Source organism: Camarhynchus parvulus, chromosome 4, assembly GCF_901933205.1.
Source record: "Camarhynchus parvulus chromosome 4, STF_HiC, whole genome shotgun sequence".
In the NCBI taxonomy this organism is placed as follows: Eukaryota; Metazoa; Chordata; class Aves; order Passeriformes; family Thraupidae; genus Camarhynchus; species Camarhynchus parvulus.
This window is the reverse complement of record NC_044574.1, coordinates 61,740,057-61,753,136: the sequence shown is the minus strand read 5'-3', so window position 1 is coordinate 61,753,136 and position 13,080 is coordinate 61,740,057. Positions and strand designations below refer to the sequence as shown.

At 46.0% G+C, this 13,080-nt stretch overlaps 1 protein-coding gene across 3 annotated transcripts; it reads left to right on the top strand.

The window, feature by feature from the left end:
• Positions 1–547: 547 nt before the first annotated feature.
• On the top strand, positions 548–12,646 carry NUP54 (nucleoporin 54). Of its 3 annotated transcripts, XM_030947098.1 has the most exons (13): positions 548–725; positions 2,270–2,431; positions 4,373–4,456; positions 4,562–4,705; positions 5,335–5,564; positions 7,642–7,829; positions 8,296–8,492; positions 9,261–9,315; positions 9,886–9,979; positions 10,450–10,557; positions 10,927–11,046; positions 11,384–11,494; positions 11,824–12,646. In XM_030947098.1, exons 1-13 carry the CDS (start codon positions 674–676, stop codon positions 11,950–11,952), a joined length of 1,674 nt encoding a protein of 557 aa, XP_030802958.1. In that variant the 5' UTR covers positions 548–673; the 3' UTR covers positions 11,953–12,646. The 3 variants fall into 3 exon arrangements, with proteins under 3 accessions (XP_030802958.1, XP_030802956.1, XP_030802957.1); XM_030947096.1 differs by lacking the exon at positions 2,270–2,431; XM_030947097.1 differs by lacking the exon at positions 548–725 and having other exon boundaries at positions 1,731–2,431.
• Positions 12,647–13,080: the final 434 nt, after the last annotated feature.

Sequence of the window (13,080 nt, the reverse complement as noted above, 5' to 3'; positions counted from 1 at the left end):
TTAACATGCAGCTATAAAGAGTTATCATTGATGTTATTTCTAAATACTTCTAATCACTAACAACATGCATAGGCTACTATATAAATGCAACAGCCAATATTATCTGGTCATTTTCCACACATGGCAGGGAGCGGAGCACGATGGGCTTGAAGGTGCCTTCCAGACCAAGCTCTCCTGGTATTCTGTGACAACACTGTCACCCCAAACCTTGTTTTGTGGGAATAATCCTGGGAAAATGGAAGGAAGCTGTTCCTCACGGCTGTGGGGTGCCCGTGGGAGCCCTCGCTGGGAAGGAATTGTGTCATGTCCCGGCCTGCCCGCTAGCTCCTGCAGCGGAGACACCCAAAGGAACGGCGGCTCTGTGGTCCCGGTGTTGGGGAATCCCGGGAATGCCCGCGATCCTCATGGAAGAGCTGCTCGGCTTTATTCTTCTTCATTCATTTCCCTTGGGACACTAAGCCTCTCGCGGGACCCCCGTCCCGCTGCCCGCAGTGGTACAGCCCGCTGGCGCGCGCCGATTGCGTCACCGCGCGTCGCCTGCGCCACCCGGAAGCGCTTTGGCGGCGGCGGAAAAGCGGCGCGTGCGGCTGGTTTTGTTTGTGGCCGGACCCGCCGCGGGGGCTCGTACGCGCCTCCCGCGGGGGCCTCCGTTCGCCGTTCCACGATCGGCCCCATGGCCTTCAACTTCAGCGCCACGGCGGGAGCCGGGGCCGCCAACCCGACCGGTGAGCGCGGGGGGAGCGGGGCGCGGAGGGGTGGGGCGGGGGGAGCCGAACGGCGGGTAGCGCGTGCCCCCCCCTCCTGGCCAATGAGAGCCGCGGTGGCCGGCAGCGCGTGCCCCCCCGCCAATGAGAACGGCGGCCGCCTCAGGGACCCGCGCGTGCCCCTCAGCCAATGGGGATCGCGGCCCCCTCAACCGCCCGCGCGTGCCCCCTCGCCAGTGAGAACCGCGGCGGCCGGCAGCGCGTGTCCCCCGCCAATGGGAATCACTGCCGCCTCAGGGACTTGCGCGTGCCCCCCCACCAATGGGAATCGCGGCCCTCTCAGGGACCCGCGCGTGCCCCCCCGCCAATGAGAACGGCGGCGGCGGCTGCCCGCGCGTGCCCTGCGGCCAATGGGAGCGGCGGTGGCCGGCAGCGCGTGCCCCACAGCCAATGGGAGCCGCGGCCGCCTCAGAGGTGCCGTCCCGCGCCCCGCCCGGCCCCCGTGGGTCCGGGAGTGGCTCTTGAAGCGCTTGTGGTAAGGTGGTCCAGGTCCCTCGGATCAGTATTTTCTTGCAATAAATTCATCGTTTGGACGAGATGCCCTTGGAAGTTAATTTTTGAGCAAGGTAAAAGACAGCGGTTAACTTGTAAAGTTAGACCTTTCCCCCTCTGCTTTTGTCACTGTCAGTCATGGTGAAGTGTAAGACAGAGCTTTCTTTGCCCTCAATTAGTAAAATAATTAATTGTTGACTCCAAACAAGTCCTTTGGACGGGACTCATCTTTGCTCTCGTTAACCTGAATTTTACCGTCTCTTACAAACACTCTTTCTGGCCCCATCTGAAAGTAGAACATTGCCTTGTGCTGCCTGTACATTGTGGCAAGGTTTATGACATTCACAGACCAATGTCAGAGGGAAATCTGGGATCACACCTCAGGACTTCCCTTGTCTGTCTAGCATGAAACCATTTCAGCTGCATCCCAGGGGTGCTGGGTGCATCAGTAAATCCAGCAAGGCTGAGGTGGGCAGATTTTGGCAATAGAACTTGGGTAAGTCTGCCTTGGAGTAGCTGAGGCTTGTGTGGTGCCTCAGCTGCTGGAGCTGAGTTTTGTGGTTATTCTGCTGTCATGTATCTGAGTGTATTATTTGTATGAAGATTATTTGCTCTTGCCTTCCTGATAGTTTATGAATTAATTTTGACATTATCTGTTACACTTAACACAGATGTAGCTGTATTGAGCAGTCTTAGGCTGTTAAAAATTACTGTTAATGTGAATACTGAATCACAGAGATAAGGCTTTGAAATAAGGTGGGGAAATGCTGCTGCTTTATGCATGGTATAATTAAAAAATAGTGTCTTTACAGCAGCAGTGTGTTGAGCTTTTAAGTGTCCTCCTTGTTTCCAATAAATAATGTTTAATGCCAGTTAATACCTTTTACTCTTGTGTCTAGCTCTGCCTGTCTTGCTCATGGTGATGGAAAAATGCTTCAGCTTTTCTCTCCTGGGACCTGCTTTTCACTCAGAACTAATGTTGCCTTGCTCTTTTTCTGCTTCCCACTCGTCAGGATTTGGTGGGCTTGAAACTGCAAACTCCACTGCCAGTGGGTTTAATTTTGGGGGTTTCGGATTAACTGCTAATCCCGCGGTGAATTTTAATATTGGGAATTTCGGTGTTTCCACTACCTCAACTCCACCTTTCAATTTTGGTAACAGTCTGGCAAGCGCAGGTAGATAATGCGTACATACGTGTTCTGTGGTAAATGTTACAGCAGGGGTCCAAGAATTGCATCCCTCACTGGGGATCTGTGTCCGCTACTAATCCTCATATCCAGTGAAGACTGGCCATAAAAGCTCTGGAAATGGAATGGGAGGGGTTTTGCCTGTTAAATTCTCGAGGAATAGTTTTTGAGGAAAAATAACCCCGTAGGCAAAAGTCTCTGGAACGGCAATGAATCCAGGTGATCCCGAGCAATCCCAGAGCTGGTCCCTTTTCCCTGTTTCCTGACATGAGATTCTTGGACTACTGCAGTCATGTTTCCATCTTCCCCGTGTCTCCTCATCGGCCTTGCGTTGGCTGTCATGAACACACCACACCTCAGTAGTTTCTGTGCAGAAACGAATTGTATACGACCGGCACAAAGTCAGAGCCAGCTGTGACCCGTTCCCCAAAGCTGCCGAGTGTCCCAACACCGCCCTGCCCCAGCTCTCCAGGGAGGCCTGCACGGGATGGGGGCACTGGGGGGTGGCCAAGGAAGCCCTTTGTATGGAGATCCATCAGATCTGAGCCATCAGCTGATATCATTTCACCTCAAATATTTCCCATTCCCTATGAAAACTTGGGACTGGATGGATTTCTAGTGCTTGTGTAGGTGTGGAATTAGCCCGGAGGGTCCCATTGCTGCTGCTCGTATAGGAATTCTGTCCATCCCACAGTGTCATTGCTCTCTGTGTCAGCACCTCTCATCTGTTCTGTGCACTCCAGTGGTCTCATTGGGTTTATTTATGAACACTCTTCACTGGCTTCATTTGAGCTGCGCCAGAAGAGACCATGGATAGTCCATTTGATATTTAATTTGATGCTTTGGTATTGAATTTGTAGTCTCAGGCCCTTTTCAAGAAAGAATGACTAAATTTGCAGTGCATACAAAGGTACCTAAAAATGGTGTTATCTGCTGGTGCTCCTGCCAGGCTGTCCTGCTCGCTGGCAGGACTGAAACATGGGTGTTACAGGGAACAATTTCTTGTGCCCACTCACATCAAAGTGTTTGCTGCATGGAAATAAAATGCCCTTGCATATCAGCTTTGATTTATGCTTTTCATTTGGTTTGTGGATAGGAGGACTGTGAGTGTAATAGGTCTTTTTTTTTTTGCTATTGACATGTGAGTGAGGAGAGGCAGCACCTTTGTGACAAATCCTTTGTAGCAGACTGTCTTTTGTCTTTTGAGCACGTGTAAAAGCAGCATGAGACACAGAGACCTTGCTTTCCCAGGCAGGTCAGCGCTCCACAGGCTGCACCTTAGGCCAGTGCCATTGGCACCACCGGAGTTCGGGCGCTCACTTAGGTCCTCTCCTGCTGGCCAGTGACTGCGTTTCCTGAAAATCTGTGGAAGGCCGATTGCTTTTGCATCCATCTTCCTATACTACTGGTTGAACCTCTAAATGAGGTGTAACGGGAATGATGATTGGGAAACAAGGCTTTAAAAAAAAGGACCCTGTAGAAATTCACACAACTGTATGTGTCTGGCCTCAGGTTTCCTGAGGTTAGGACTGTTTGTAAAGTTCACAAAACATCGAGTTGTTTGTTAAACACTTAGTAGTGACATTGACCAGAAGTATTCTGAGAACAAATGTAAGAAATAGTGCTGTTACTTGTGTCTGTCACTAGGGAAAGCACATCCCTCTGGTAAAGGACCAAGATGTCAGTTGACTGCTGCCTTTTTATTTGCTTTCGTGACACACTATACAAGTTGTGGCTTTGTGGTCCGTGTTTTCTCCCCCATTTCCTTGGGCGATGAGGTGCCTATGCTCAGTGTGAACTACATGCTTGTGCCATGTGCCATCCGTCTGTCAGCCCCTGTTGCCATAACCCCCGAGGCGTGCGGTCGGTTGTGTTGTGCCCAGCTCCGGGGCCGTGTGCCGCTGCCTGACCGCAGTCTGTGTTCGGCAGGTGCCTTTGGAGGCTTTGGGACCACCACCACCAGCGCGGCACCGGCGTTCAGCTTCTCTGCTCCCACCAACACCGGCACCGGCGGTAAGGGACTGAGGGACTGACTGCCTGCAGAGCAGATCCAGGAGTGCTTTGGATTGCAGGGCTGCTGTGCTCTTCTTCTCAGTAATCATGTACTTGTTTCTCCAGGACTCTTTGGTGGTACCCAGAACAAAGGCTTTGGATTTGGTACCAGTTTTGGCACAGGAACTGGAACCGGCTTGGGTAGTGGGTTGGGAACTGGGCTAGGCTTTGGAGGCTTTGGAACCCAGCAGCAGCAGCAGCAGCAGACCAGTGAGTATGGCCTTTGGATTTACCCATCCTTTAGCAGTGAAAGCACAAGACTGCCATCCTCTGTTCCTGAGATAATAGGACAGAGGTGTATTGTAACAGGTGGCTGTTTAACACTTAAACTCTTAAACTAGAGCTCAAGCAAGTCTCTGAGCTTCACGCTTGAGCTTCCAACAATATTTACCCCTTTGGTTTAATGCTGGTAGAATATAGTTAGAGAACTGATAATTGCAGTCACAGCATTACTAGAAAGGGGAGGAAAAAGGCATTGAGGTTAATTTAAATGGGAGCTGGATAATAAGCAGCTTCGGGCTCTGAGTCTACTAAGTTTGTAACAGCCAGCCTGCCTCTCAGATTTAGGTATTGAGGGTGCCAGATGGTGACATGGATCAATACATGTGTCTCGTTAAAAAAAAATAAATTCTTCTAATGTATTGTTCAGGAGCTTCTGTTGTAGATGATGAATGGCTGTAAAAAGACACTTAAGAAACATGATCTGATTTTAATTCATTTATTTGTTCGGTGGTTTTATTTTGCTTCTCAGAATCTGATAAGAAGTGATGCTAATGATAGGTGATAGCATGATCACGGTTGATCGAGGGATTCATTTGTTTCTCTTCATCCCACCCAAGCATTAGGCACTGGGCTGTTCAACCAGCCTGCCCAGACCCCTGCTCAGTCCAACCAGCTCATCAACACAGCCAGCGCCCTCTCGGCCCCGACACTGCTGGGAGATGAGAGGGATGCCATTCTGGCCAAATGGAACCAGCTCCAGGCCTTCTGGGGCACGGGCAAAGGGTACTTCAACAACAACATCGCTCCGGTGGAGTTCACGCAGGAAAACCCCTTCTGCAGGTTTAAGGTATGGCATGGTTCAGCTGCCCGCAGAGGGCGCCAATCCCTTACTCTGCTGAGGCTGAGCAGCTCATGGGTGTTAAACCAGACTTTGTCACTGGTAAGAGTATTCTGAAACAGTATTTTTCCAGGTAATCTGCACAGTTCTGATGCATACTCATTAAAAGGTTCGAAGATGCTGGAAATCTGGGTGGTGTGGAGGGACTAGATAATGAGCCCAGATGTGGAGCATGAAAGTAACAATTTCATGTACTAGCATTCAGGTTAGTGTGTGTGTACTTCGAACAGATCTATGGAAATTAATTTTAATGTGTGTCTGTGTATGTTACAATAAGACAGAAACAATTAAAAATAACCTTCTTGTCTGAAAGAAACTGTGAACATTTGGAATAAGAACTTCAGGGTCTTTCTTCCTTGCTTTGTCTAGATTAAAATAACCCTCTATGAACCTGGCCTGTGCCAGGTTTAAAATCCACCAGCCTTTATCCTTGCCAGTGCTCATGCTGACTCCATTCCCTGTGTGGACTTGTCAGCAGTTTCAGATCTTGCTTCTCATGTTGACAAATTCGTGGCTCTCCATCCTCCGCAAATCCTGCACCTGCTGACTGTCTTGCTAAGCCTCAGGCTTGTAAGGGGATTTGGGGCAGGCGTGGTGACACCCTCCTTCCCTGAGCTGATCCTTTGGAGTGCGAACTTTGTGTCCTGAATGTAGGTTAATACTGGATTAAGTCCAGTGTTGATTATGTACATTATGAAAGTTCTGTAACGTTTTTGCAGCAATTGTGCCTGCCTAAAAAATGTTTGGTTTTGTTGCATCACCTTTTTCAGTGTTACCTTGAACATTTTATTAGCAATGCACCTGAAAGCTTATTTTCTTGTAAGTTGTTGTTTGAAATTGCTTTCACAGTTTCTGAGCTTTGAAAAATTGCCCATTATAAGTTGTGTGACGCAAAGTTGGTTATTTTAGAGTTTCATTTACTAAAAAGAAGAGTCTTGAGGTTAGACAATACCAGATACTAGGTTTACTCTTGTCCCTGTGACTGGAGCGTTTCTAATGCCATGAATTCACGTGCCATAAGTGAAATACTGACGAGTTCCATCTGTGCCACCAGTGAAGATGCCTACAAAAAATAGGGGAGAAGGTGGCACAGGGATAGGAACAGAGCATCATAAGCTATTTTGGTTATTGCCACTGAAACACCCAGCATCAGATAAGAAAGAAGCATTACATGAAGGGTTCCACATGTACACAATTCCAGCTCCAGGACACATGAGAAGCATGCAGCTCCACACCAAGAAATGCATGCTGCTCTAAGTTATGTGTTACAGGCTGCGGTTTGAAGTACCACAGTGAAGTAAAATACATCTGTTCTAGTTTGAGAATGCTGTGTTGCATAAAGAGATTGTGGAAGTTATTTATTTAAAACAGAAATACCAGAGGTGTCATGTGCTTAGAAACAAATTCTTCCTTAGCTGTCGCTGTTGTGCTCCGTGGCAGGATGGCTGGTTCTGCGAGGCTCACTATGGCAGGGGGTTACCCTCTGCTGACAAAACCGAGCTCCTGGGCACATCCCCAACTCATTTCTCTCTTCCTGAGGGGAAAGGTGCAGGTCACCCACCCACGTGCAGTGTCAGGGCCTCACCAAGCCCTTACTCACCACCCTGTCACCAGTGCCAGCGTGGGGTGACAGCTGATAGGCAAGAGGAGGTGAAAGCTGCCACTCTGTTTTTGCTTGTAATAAAGTCTGATCCTCTGGTTTCATTTGCAATTTGGAAAAAGGGTCAGTTTCTAAAATGTTCCTGATTGCTGTCAGCTCTGCTATGTTGGCAACTCCCCTAATGTAAAAAGGATACTTAGGAACTTTTTGTAAAAATCCGAACTGTTTCAAAAGCTGCTGTACTGATGGCTGAGAGATTGATTTAAGAGGGGATTGATTTCATGTTTGTGCAGCTCTGAATCAATTGTGAGTTAAATTTGAAACCAGTTACTCTAAAAACGGAGGGATTTAGCCCCTCCCCTTCATGCCACAAGGATATGCATTTGCTAAGTAACATACCTTCATTTTTCATGTGTTCCTTGGCAGGCTGTGGGTTACAGTTTAATGCCCAACAACAAAGATGAAGATGGCCTCGTGGTCTTGGTGTTTAACAGAAAAGAAGCAGATATTCGAAGCCAGCAGCAACAGCTCGTAGAATCACTACACAAAATTTTGGGAGGAAACCAGACCCTCACTGTCAATGTCGAAGGTGTTAAAACAATGCCCGATGACCAGTACGTGAACTTCCCACAGGGTTGCCCATTTATATTTCATGTTAGAAAGGGTTGGGTGCCTAAGTCTACTGTCTCCCCTTCTCCTTGATTTTAGATCTCTTCATCCTGACTTTGATTTGTATCTCTTATTCCTTCATATAGTTTTTCTTACAACATTAAGTCCAGTGCCTTTCCAGAGATTTTAGGTTATTCTTAATGTAGTACTAGTATCACCATAGAATATGGTTAGTAAAACTGGGAAGAGCTGAGAATGTAATGGTATTTACAGCTTTTCTCTCTCTCTCTCTCTCTCTCTCTTCCGTGCTGTGTTAAACCCTGCAGCTACTGGTACTTTACATCTCATTTGGTAAAGAAGTTAAAAGTCAGCTGGGAGAAGTGATAGCTTGGATTTTGGGTGGTTGTGTATTGTGTTACCTCCTTCGTGCTGCTGACCTCTTCCTGATGTTCCGCATTTTACCTCGCTCAGGACAGAAGTGATCATTTACATTGTGGAGCGCTCCCCCAACGGCACCTCCAGGAGAGTTCCTGCAACGACCCTCTATGCCCACTTCGAGCAAGCCAACATCAAATCATCCCTGCAGCAGCTGGGGGTCAGCCTGTCCATGGCCAGGACAGAGCTGTCCCCAGCACAAGTCAAGCAGCTCCTGCAGAACCCTCCTGCTGGTGCGTGGGCTGGGCCTTCTGTGCTCTCCAGGGAAAAAGCTGGTGTCAGCTGGAGAACACCTGTGAAAATAATAAGAAAAAAGAAAAGTTAAAAATCAGCATAATCATGTCCTGTACTCGCTTGCAGTTTTCAGATGGCTCTCTTAGCTTGCCTGTGTGGCCACAGAGAGCTTTGCACATATAGCTTTGTTTTAGAGTAGTTAAAGGGCTTTTAGTGTAATTTGATTAGATGACTTACCTTTGTATCTATAGCTTTTATATGTGTCCATGTTAGGATGTGAAAGGTTATGAAATCTGGATTGGAAAAGGCACTGGGCCTAGTCTTGCAGAAAAGTCAGAGCTAACTCCTACTGAGATTATTTTGCCAACTGATTTGGTACTTTGATCACTTAGTTACTGATTTTTTAAATATTTGTTTGTTTCACACAATAACAACTTCAAAAGGACAGATGACCCAATTGTGGCATATAATGGGAACAGTAGGAATTTCTGCCTTTAAAGTATGGATTATCCAATGGCAGCACCTATGGGTTATCCCTTTCCCCTGCTTTCAAACCAGTGCTTGACGGCCTTTGGGTCTGAATTTACTGTCCCTGCTCAGGACCAGGAGTTTTAAAGAACTACCCTAGTTTAATTAACCTTAATTTGTGCAACAGGCATTTGGGTTAGCATAGTTCATAGGGCTTGTGTATTGCGCAGTATTTTTTCCTGGTTAGCAGGTGTAATATCTCTCAGATAGCCCTACTAAAAATCCTTTTTTTTGTTCAGGTGTTGATCCTATTATATGGGAACAAGCCAAAGTTGATAATCCCGATCCTGATAAGTAAGTCAAACAGTATGTCCAAGTATTGAAATATTGCAACAAGGCTTGGACAGGGGAGAAAGAGATAATAATTGCATAGTACCCTTCAGATAACTTGTGAGAAAGTTACTCGAGTACAACTTGGCCAAGTGCTGATCCCCTTGAAAGCAGTGAAGATTACTGGAGGTGCCTATCTTAATCCCTTTACCCATTTAGGCGCTTAGGAACTGTCAGGATAAAGAGTCTTACTTGGGTTCCTTGGAGGAGTGGTGTCCTCCATTACATGGATTAGTTATTGTGACTTATTTTTTGCAACCCTTATGGTTTTTTCTCTTTCCTGCTGAAGGTGCTGCACCTTTGTACCCTCCAGTGGTTACAGATAAATTGGGCTGGTGTCTTTATTAAAAAGGAACAGGTTATGAGGAATAGTTAGGACTCTAAGCAAAAGAAAATATGGTTATGTATTAATTTATAAAAGATCAACATAATCTGTGACTTTATATTAGATTCTGTTTCATAATTATTAACCCTTATCATGTTTGGTGTGTCCAGTATAGAAACATGTTGTAAGAAATATTTGTGTTCTCCTAGGCTTATTCCTGTGCCAATGGTGGGTTTCAAGGAACTGCTGAGAAGATTGAAGGTCCAGGATCAGATGACCAAACAGCATCAAACTCGATTAGATGTAAAGTTGCTTATCTTTATCGTGACTTGCTGTTGACAAAGGATGCGCTATTAAATGCACCTGGCCCTGTGTGTTCAAAATGGAAACATGAACCATTGTCTTAATATATCCCTTAAATAGATCTTTGCCCAAAATCTGAGCAGAGTGGTTTGGCTTTCATTTGTTTCAGGTTCCAGGCTTATTGTTTTGTTACAGGCTAATCCACACCCGCTCCATTAAGTCCATTGGCACAAACTTTTAACTTGGGGCAACCAATTTTCCAGTGCCTTCTGAAAATCCCAGTTGTGTATGAAAATAAATACAAAGCAGAACAGTAGAGGTAGAAGAAAGCTTTCTAAAATCATCTGGGTCAAGGACACCAAGTTGCTGAGTGGTGTAGTATCATGAAGCTTGCAGTTTTAAATCAGGCCTACCTTGTTCTGTTATCAAAAACTTCTCTGGCTTCCAGTTGACTCCCATCTCCTCTGCAGATAATATCAGAAGATATCAGTGAGCTGCAGAAAAACCAAACAACAACTATGGCAAAAATTGCACAATACAAAAGGAAACTGATGGCGCTTTCGCACAGAACCTTGCAGGTAACAGGGATAATCTAAATAAGTCCTTTGACACACTGTAGTGCCACAAGCAGTCTCAGAGGGAAGAAGAACCTGTTCCATCTCGTGCAGGCCAGTGCTGAAAATTATTCTGACCTCAGCTAACCGCTGTTTATTTAAGTTCATTCCCAGGCAGAGCTGTCAGGGAAAGCTCAGGTCTGCTGTGCTTGGGAACCTTCTCTCTCACCAAAACCACAGGACTGTCCTGAGGTCTTAGAGCAGCAGACTAAATGACACAACAAATCCAGTGAGAAACAGGCTGGAGGAAGGGCAAAAAGATGTAGAGATGGGCTGGTGGGGAGAAGGATGGGCCAAGTGTTCTCTAATGAACGTCAAAGGCTTCTTTTGTAGGTGCTAATAAAGCAGGAGATCCAAAGGAAAAGTGGTTATGCCATTCAAGCAGATGAGGAGCAGCTTCGTGTACAGTTGGATACAATTCAGTGTGAACTTAACGCACCCACACAGTTCAAGGTGAGAGGCTGACAGTGTTTGGCTAACACCTCTGGGATTTCCTCACTGAAAACGTGTCAGCTTTCCAAACCACACGTGTATATTAGTTGTGTAAGGCTTTCAGTCTCAGTGTGATAGGTTGTAGCATCGTGCTCTTTGCTGAATAGCCAATAGTATTTCAGTAGTTTTGAGTTCTTGGAAATCATGGAGTCGCTTACCCTTTGCATGTCTTCCATAACATCTAAAAATTGAATGAGCAGCAATGCTTCCAGCCCTGGAGACTCAAGGAATGGTAGATGCTGGAGCTGTGGCAGCTGTAAATGAGTTGTGTTTAATTTAAGCCTGTTTCTCTTCCCAGGGCAGACTGAATGAGCTCATGTCCCAGATCAGGATGCAGAACCACTTTGGAGCAGTGCGGGCTGAAGAGCGCTATTACATAGACGCAGACCTTTTAAGGGAAATCAAGCAAGTGAGTGTTACTGGGTAGAACCCTGGCCTACTCTTTGAGCTTGATCATTTAAGCCAGACACACACTGACTGGATCTAAAATGTCATGTTGCCTTGTTTGATCAAGTCATCCTTGTAATTGGTCTCAGTGCTGGGGCACCAAGCTATTGTACAAAACCACTCTGTGGAGATAGGCTGTTAGTACAGAAAGTGCTGTTATTCCTTCCTCAGAGAAATGATGCCAGGATTATCAATGTGCCAATGCCACCAGTCATGACACTTCTGAGAAATATTACCTAGTAAGTTTGTGAAGTTCAACAATACTCACACTGGTTTCTGAACTATCTACAGCACCTGAAGCAGCAGCAAGAAGGGCTGAGTCACCTAATCAGCATCATCAAAGATGATTTGGAGGACATCAAGCTAATAGAACACGGGCTGAACGAGAGCATTCCCATCCGAGGGGGAGTCTTCAGTTGACTGGTGGAGGTTTACACAGAACATGGTAGTGGAGTTCATGGCTCACCTTCCAAGGCTAAAACTGTTGAGGTAAAATAAAACACATATCTTGTAGGAGCAAAATGGTATTTTGTCTGTTACTTTTAGAATTAGCAAAGCCTCTTCTAAGCTTTTAAAATTGACCTTTGGAAGGTTTATATTTTATAAAGCTGTATATGCTTTAACAAAAGAAGGAAAACTGAATCTGTTCAGATACCATTTTACTACAAAACTATATGTACTATTGTACATTTTTTTCCTTTTTTCTTCTTTTTTTACAACAGCATTGTCCTAAAAAATGCAGTGCTGAGGGGATTGTTTCACTAATGACTCAGTTTGTGGAAAGCTTAGCCTGCTTCCATGTTTCTGTCAGAACAATCAAGTAGCACCATTGTGTAAACAGCTAACTAAAATCATTACAGAGATGTTTGTTGCTGTAACTGTGTTGTTCTCTGCAATACCAGTCAATTACTGGGGCAAGCTGCAGAAAGTTCATGTTTCTGGTTTCTGTCCTTCCTTTGGAGTGCAAGGATCTGAAGGTTATGTTTTGATCACTTTACATATATGAATTATACAAAGCTTCGCTGCCCCTCTAAGTAACAGTATGTCTGGACGTTGTCTTCTGCCTTTTTTAAGATCACCCAAAAGTAATAAATTCAGTCTGACTTTGTAATAAGTGGTGTGTGGTGTTGGCTCTCAGTGACATCAGCAAAGCAGTGACACTGCATCCCAGCTCCAGGTAAGTGCACTTCACTCTCTCCAGGCACTGCAAGGTAGCAGGCTGTCAAACCCAGTGTCACAGAGCTGCTTGGCAGCCTCAGTCCCCAAACCAAAATGAAAGGTGTGGCCCCTAGATCCTACCTGGCAGCAAGCGCTGGAAAGCAGGTACCTACTCACCCCATGCCATGGAGAGAGACCTGCTTTTCTCCTCAGTACCAAAGTCACCAAAAATAACTGAAACAAAAAACAGTGTTCTGCAGTAGGAGTTTGTACAGCAGAAAAAAACATGGAAGTGGCAAAATCAGTGTGTTCATTAGCCATCAGAATGAATTCCACTCATTAAATTTTAAGGATGGAAAAATAGAAATACAGCTGCAATGTGCTGGGACC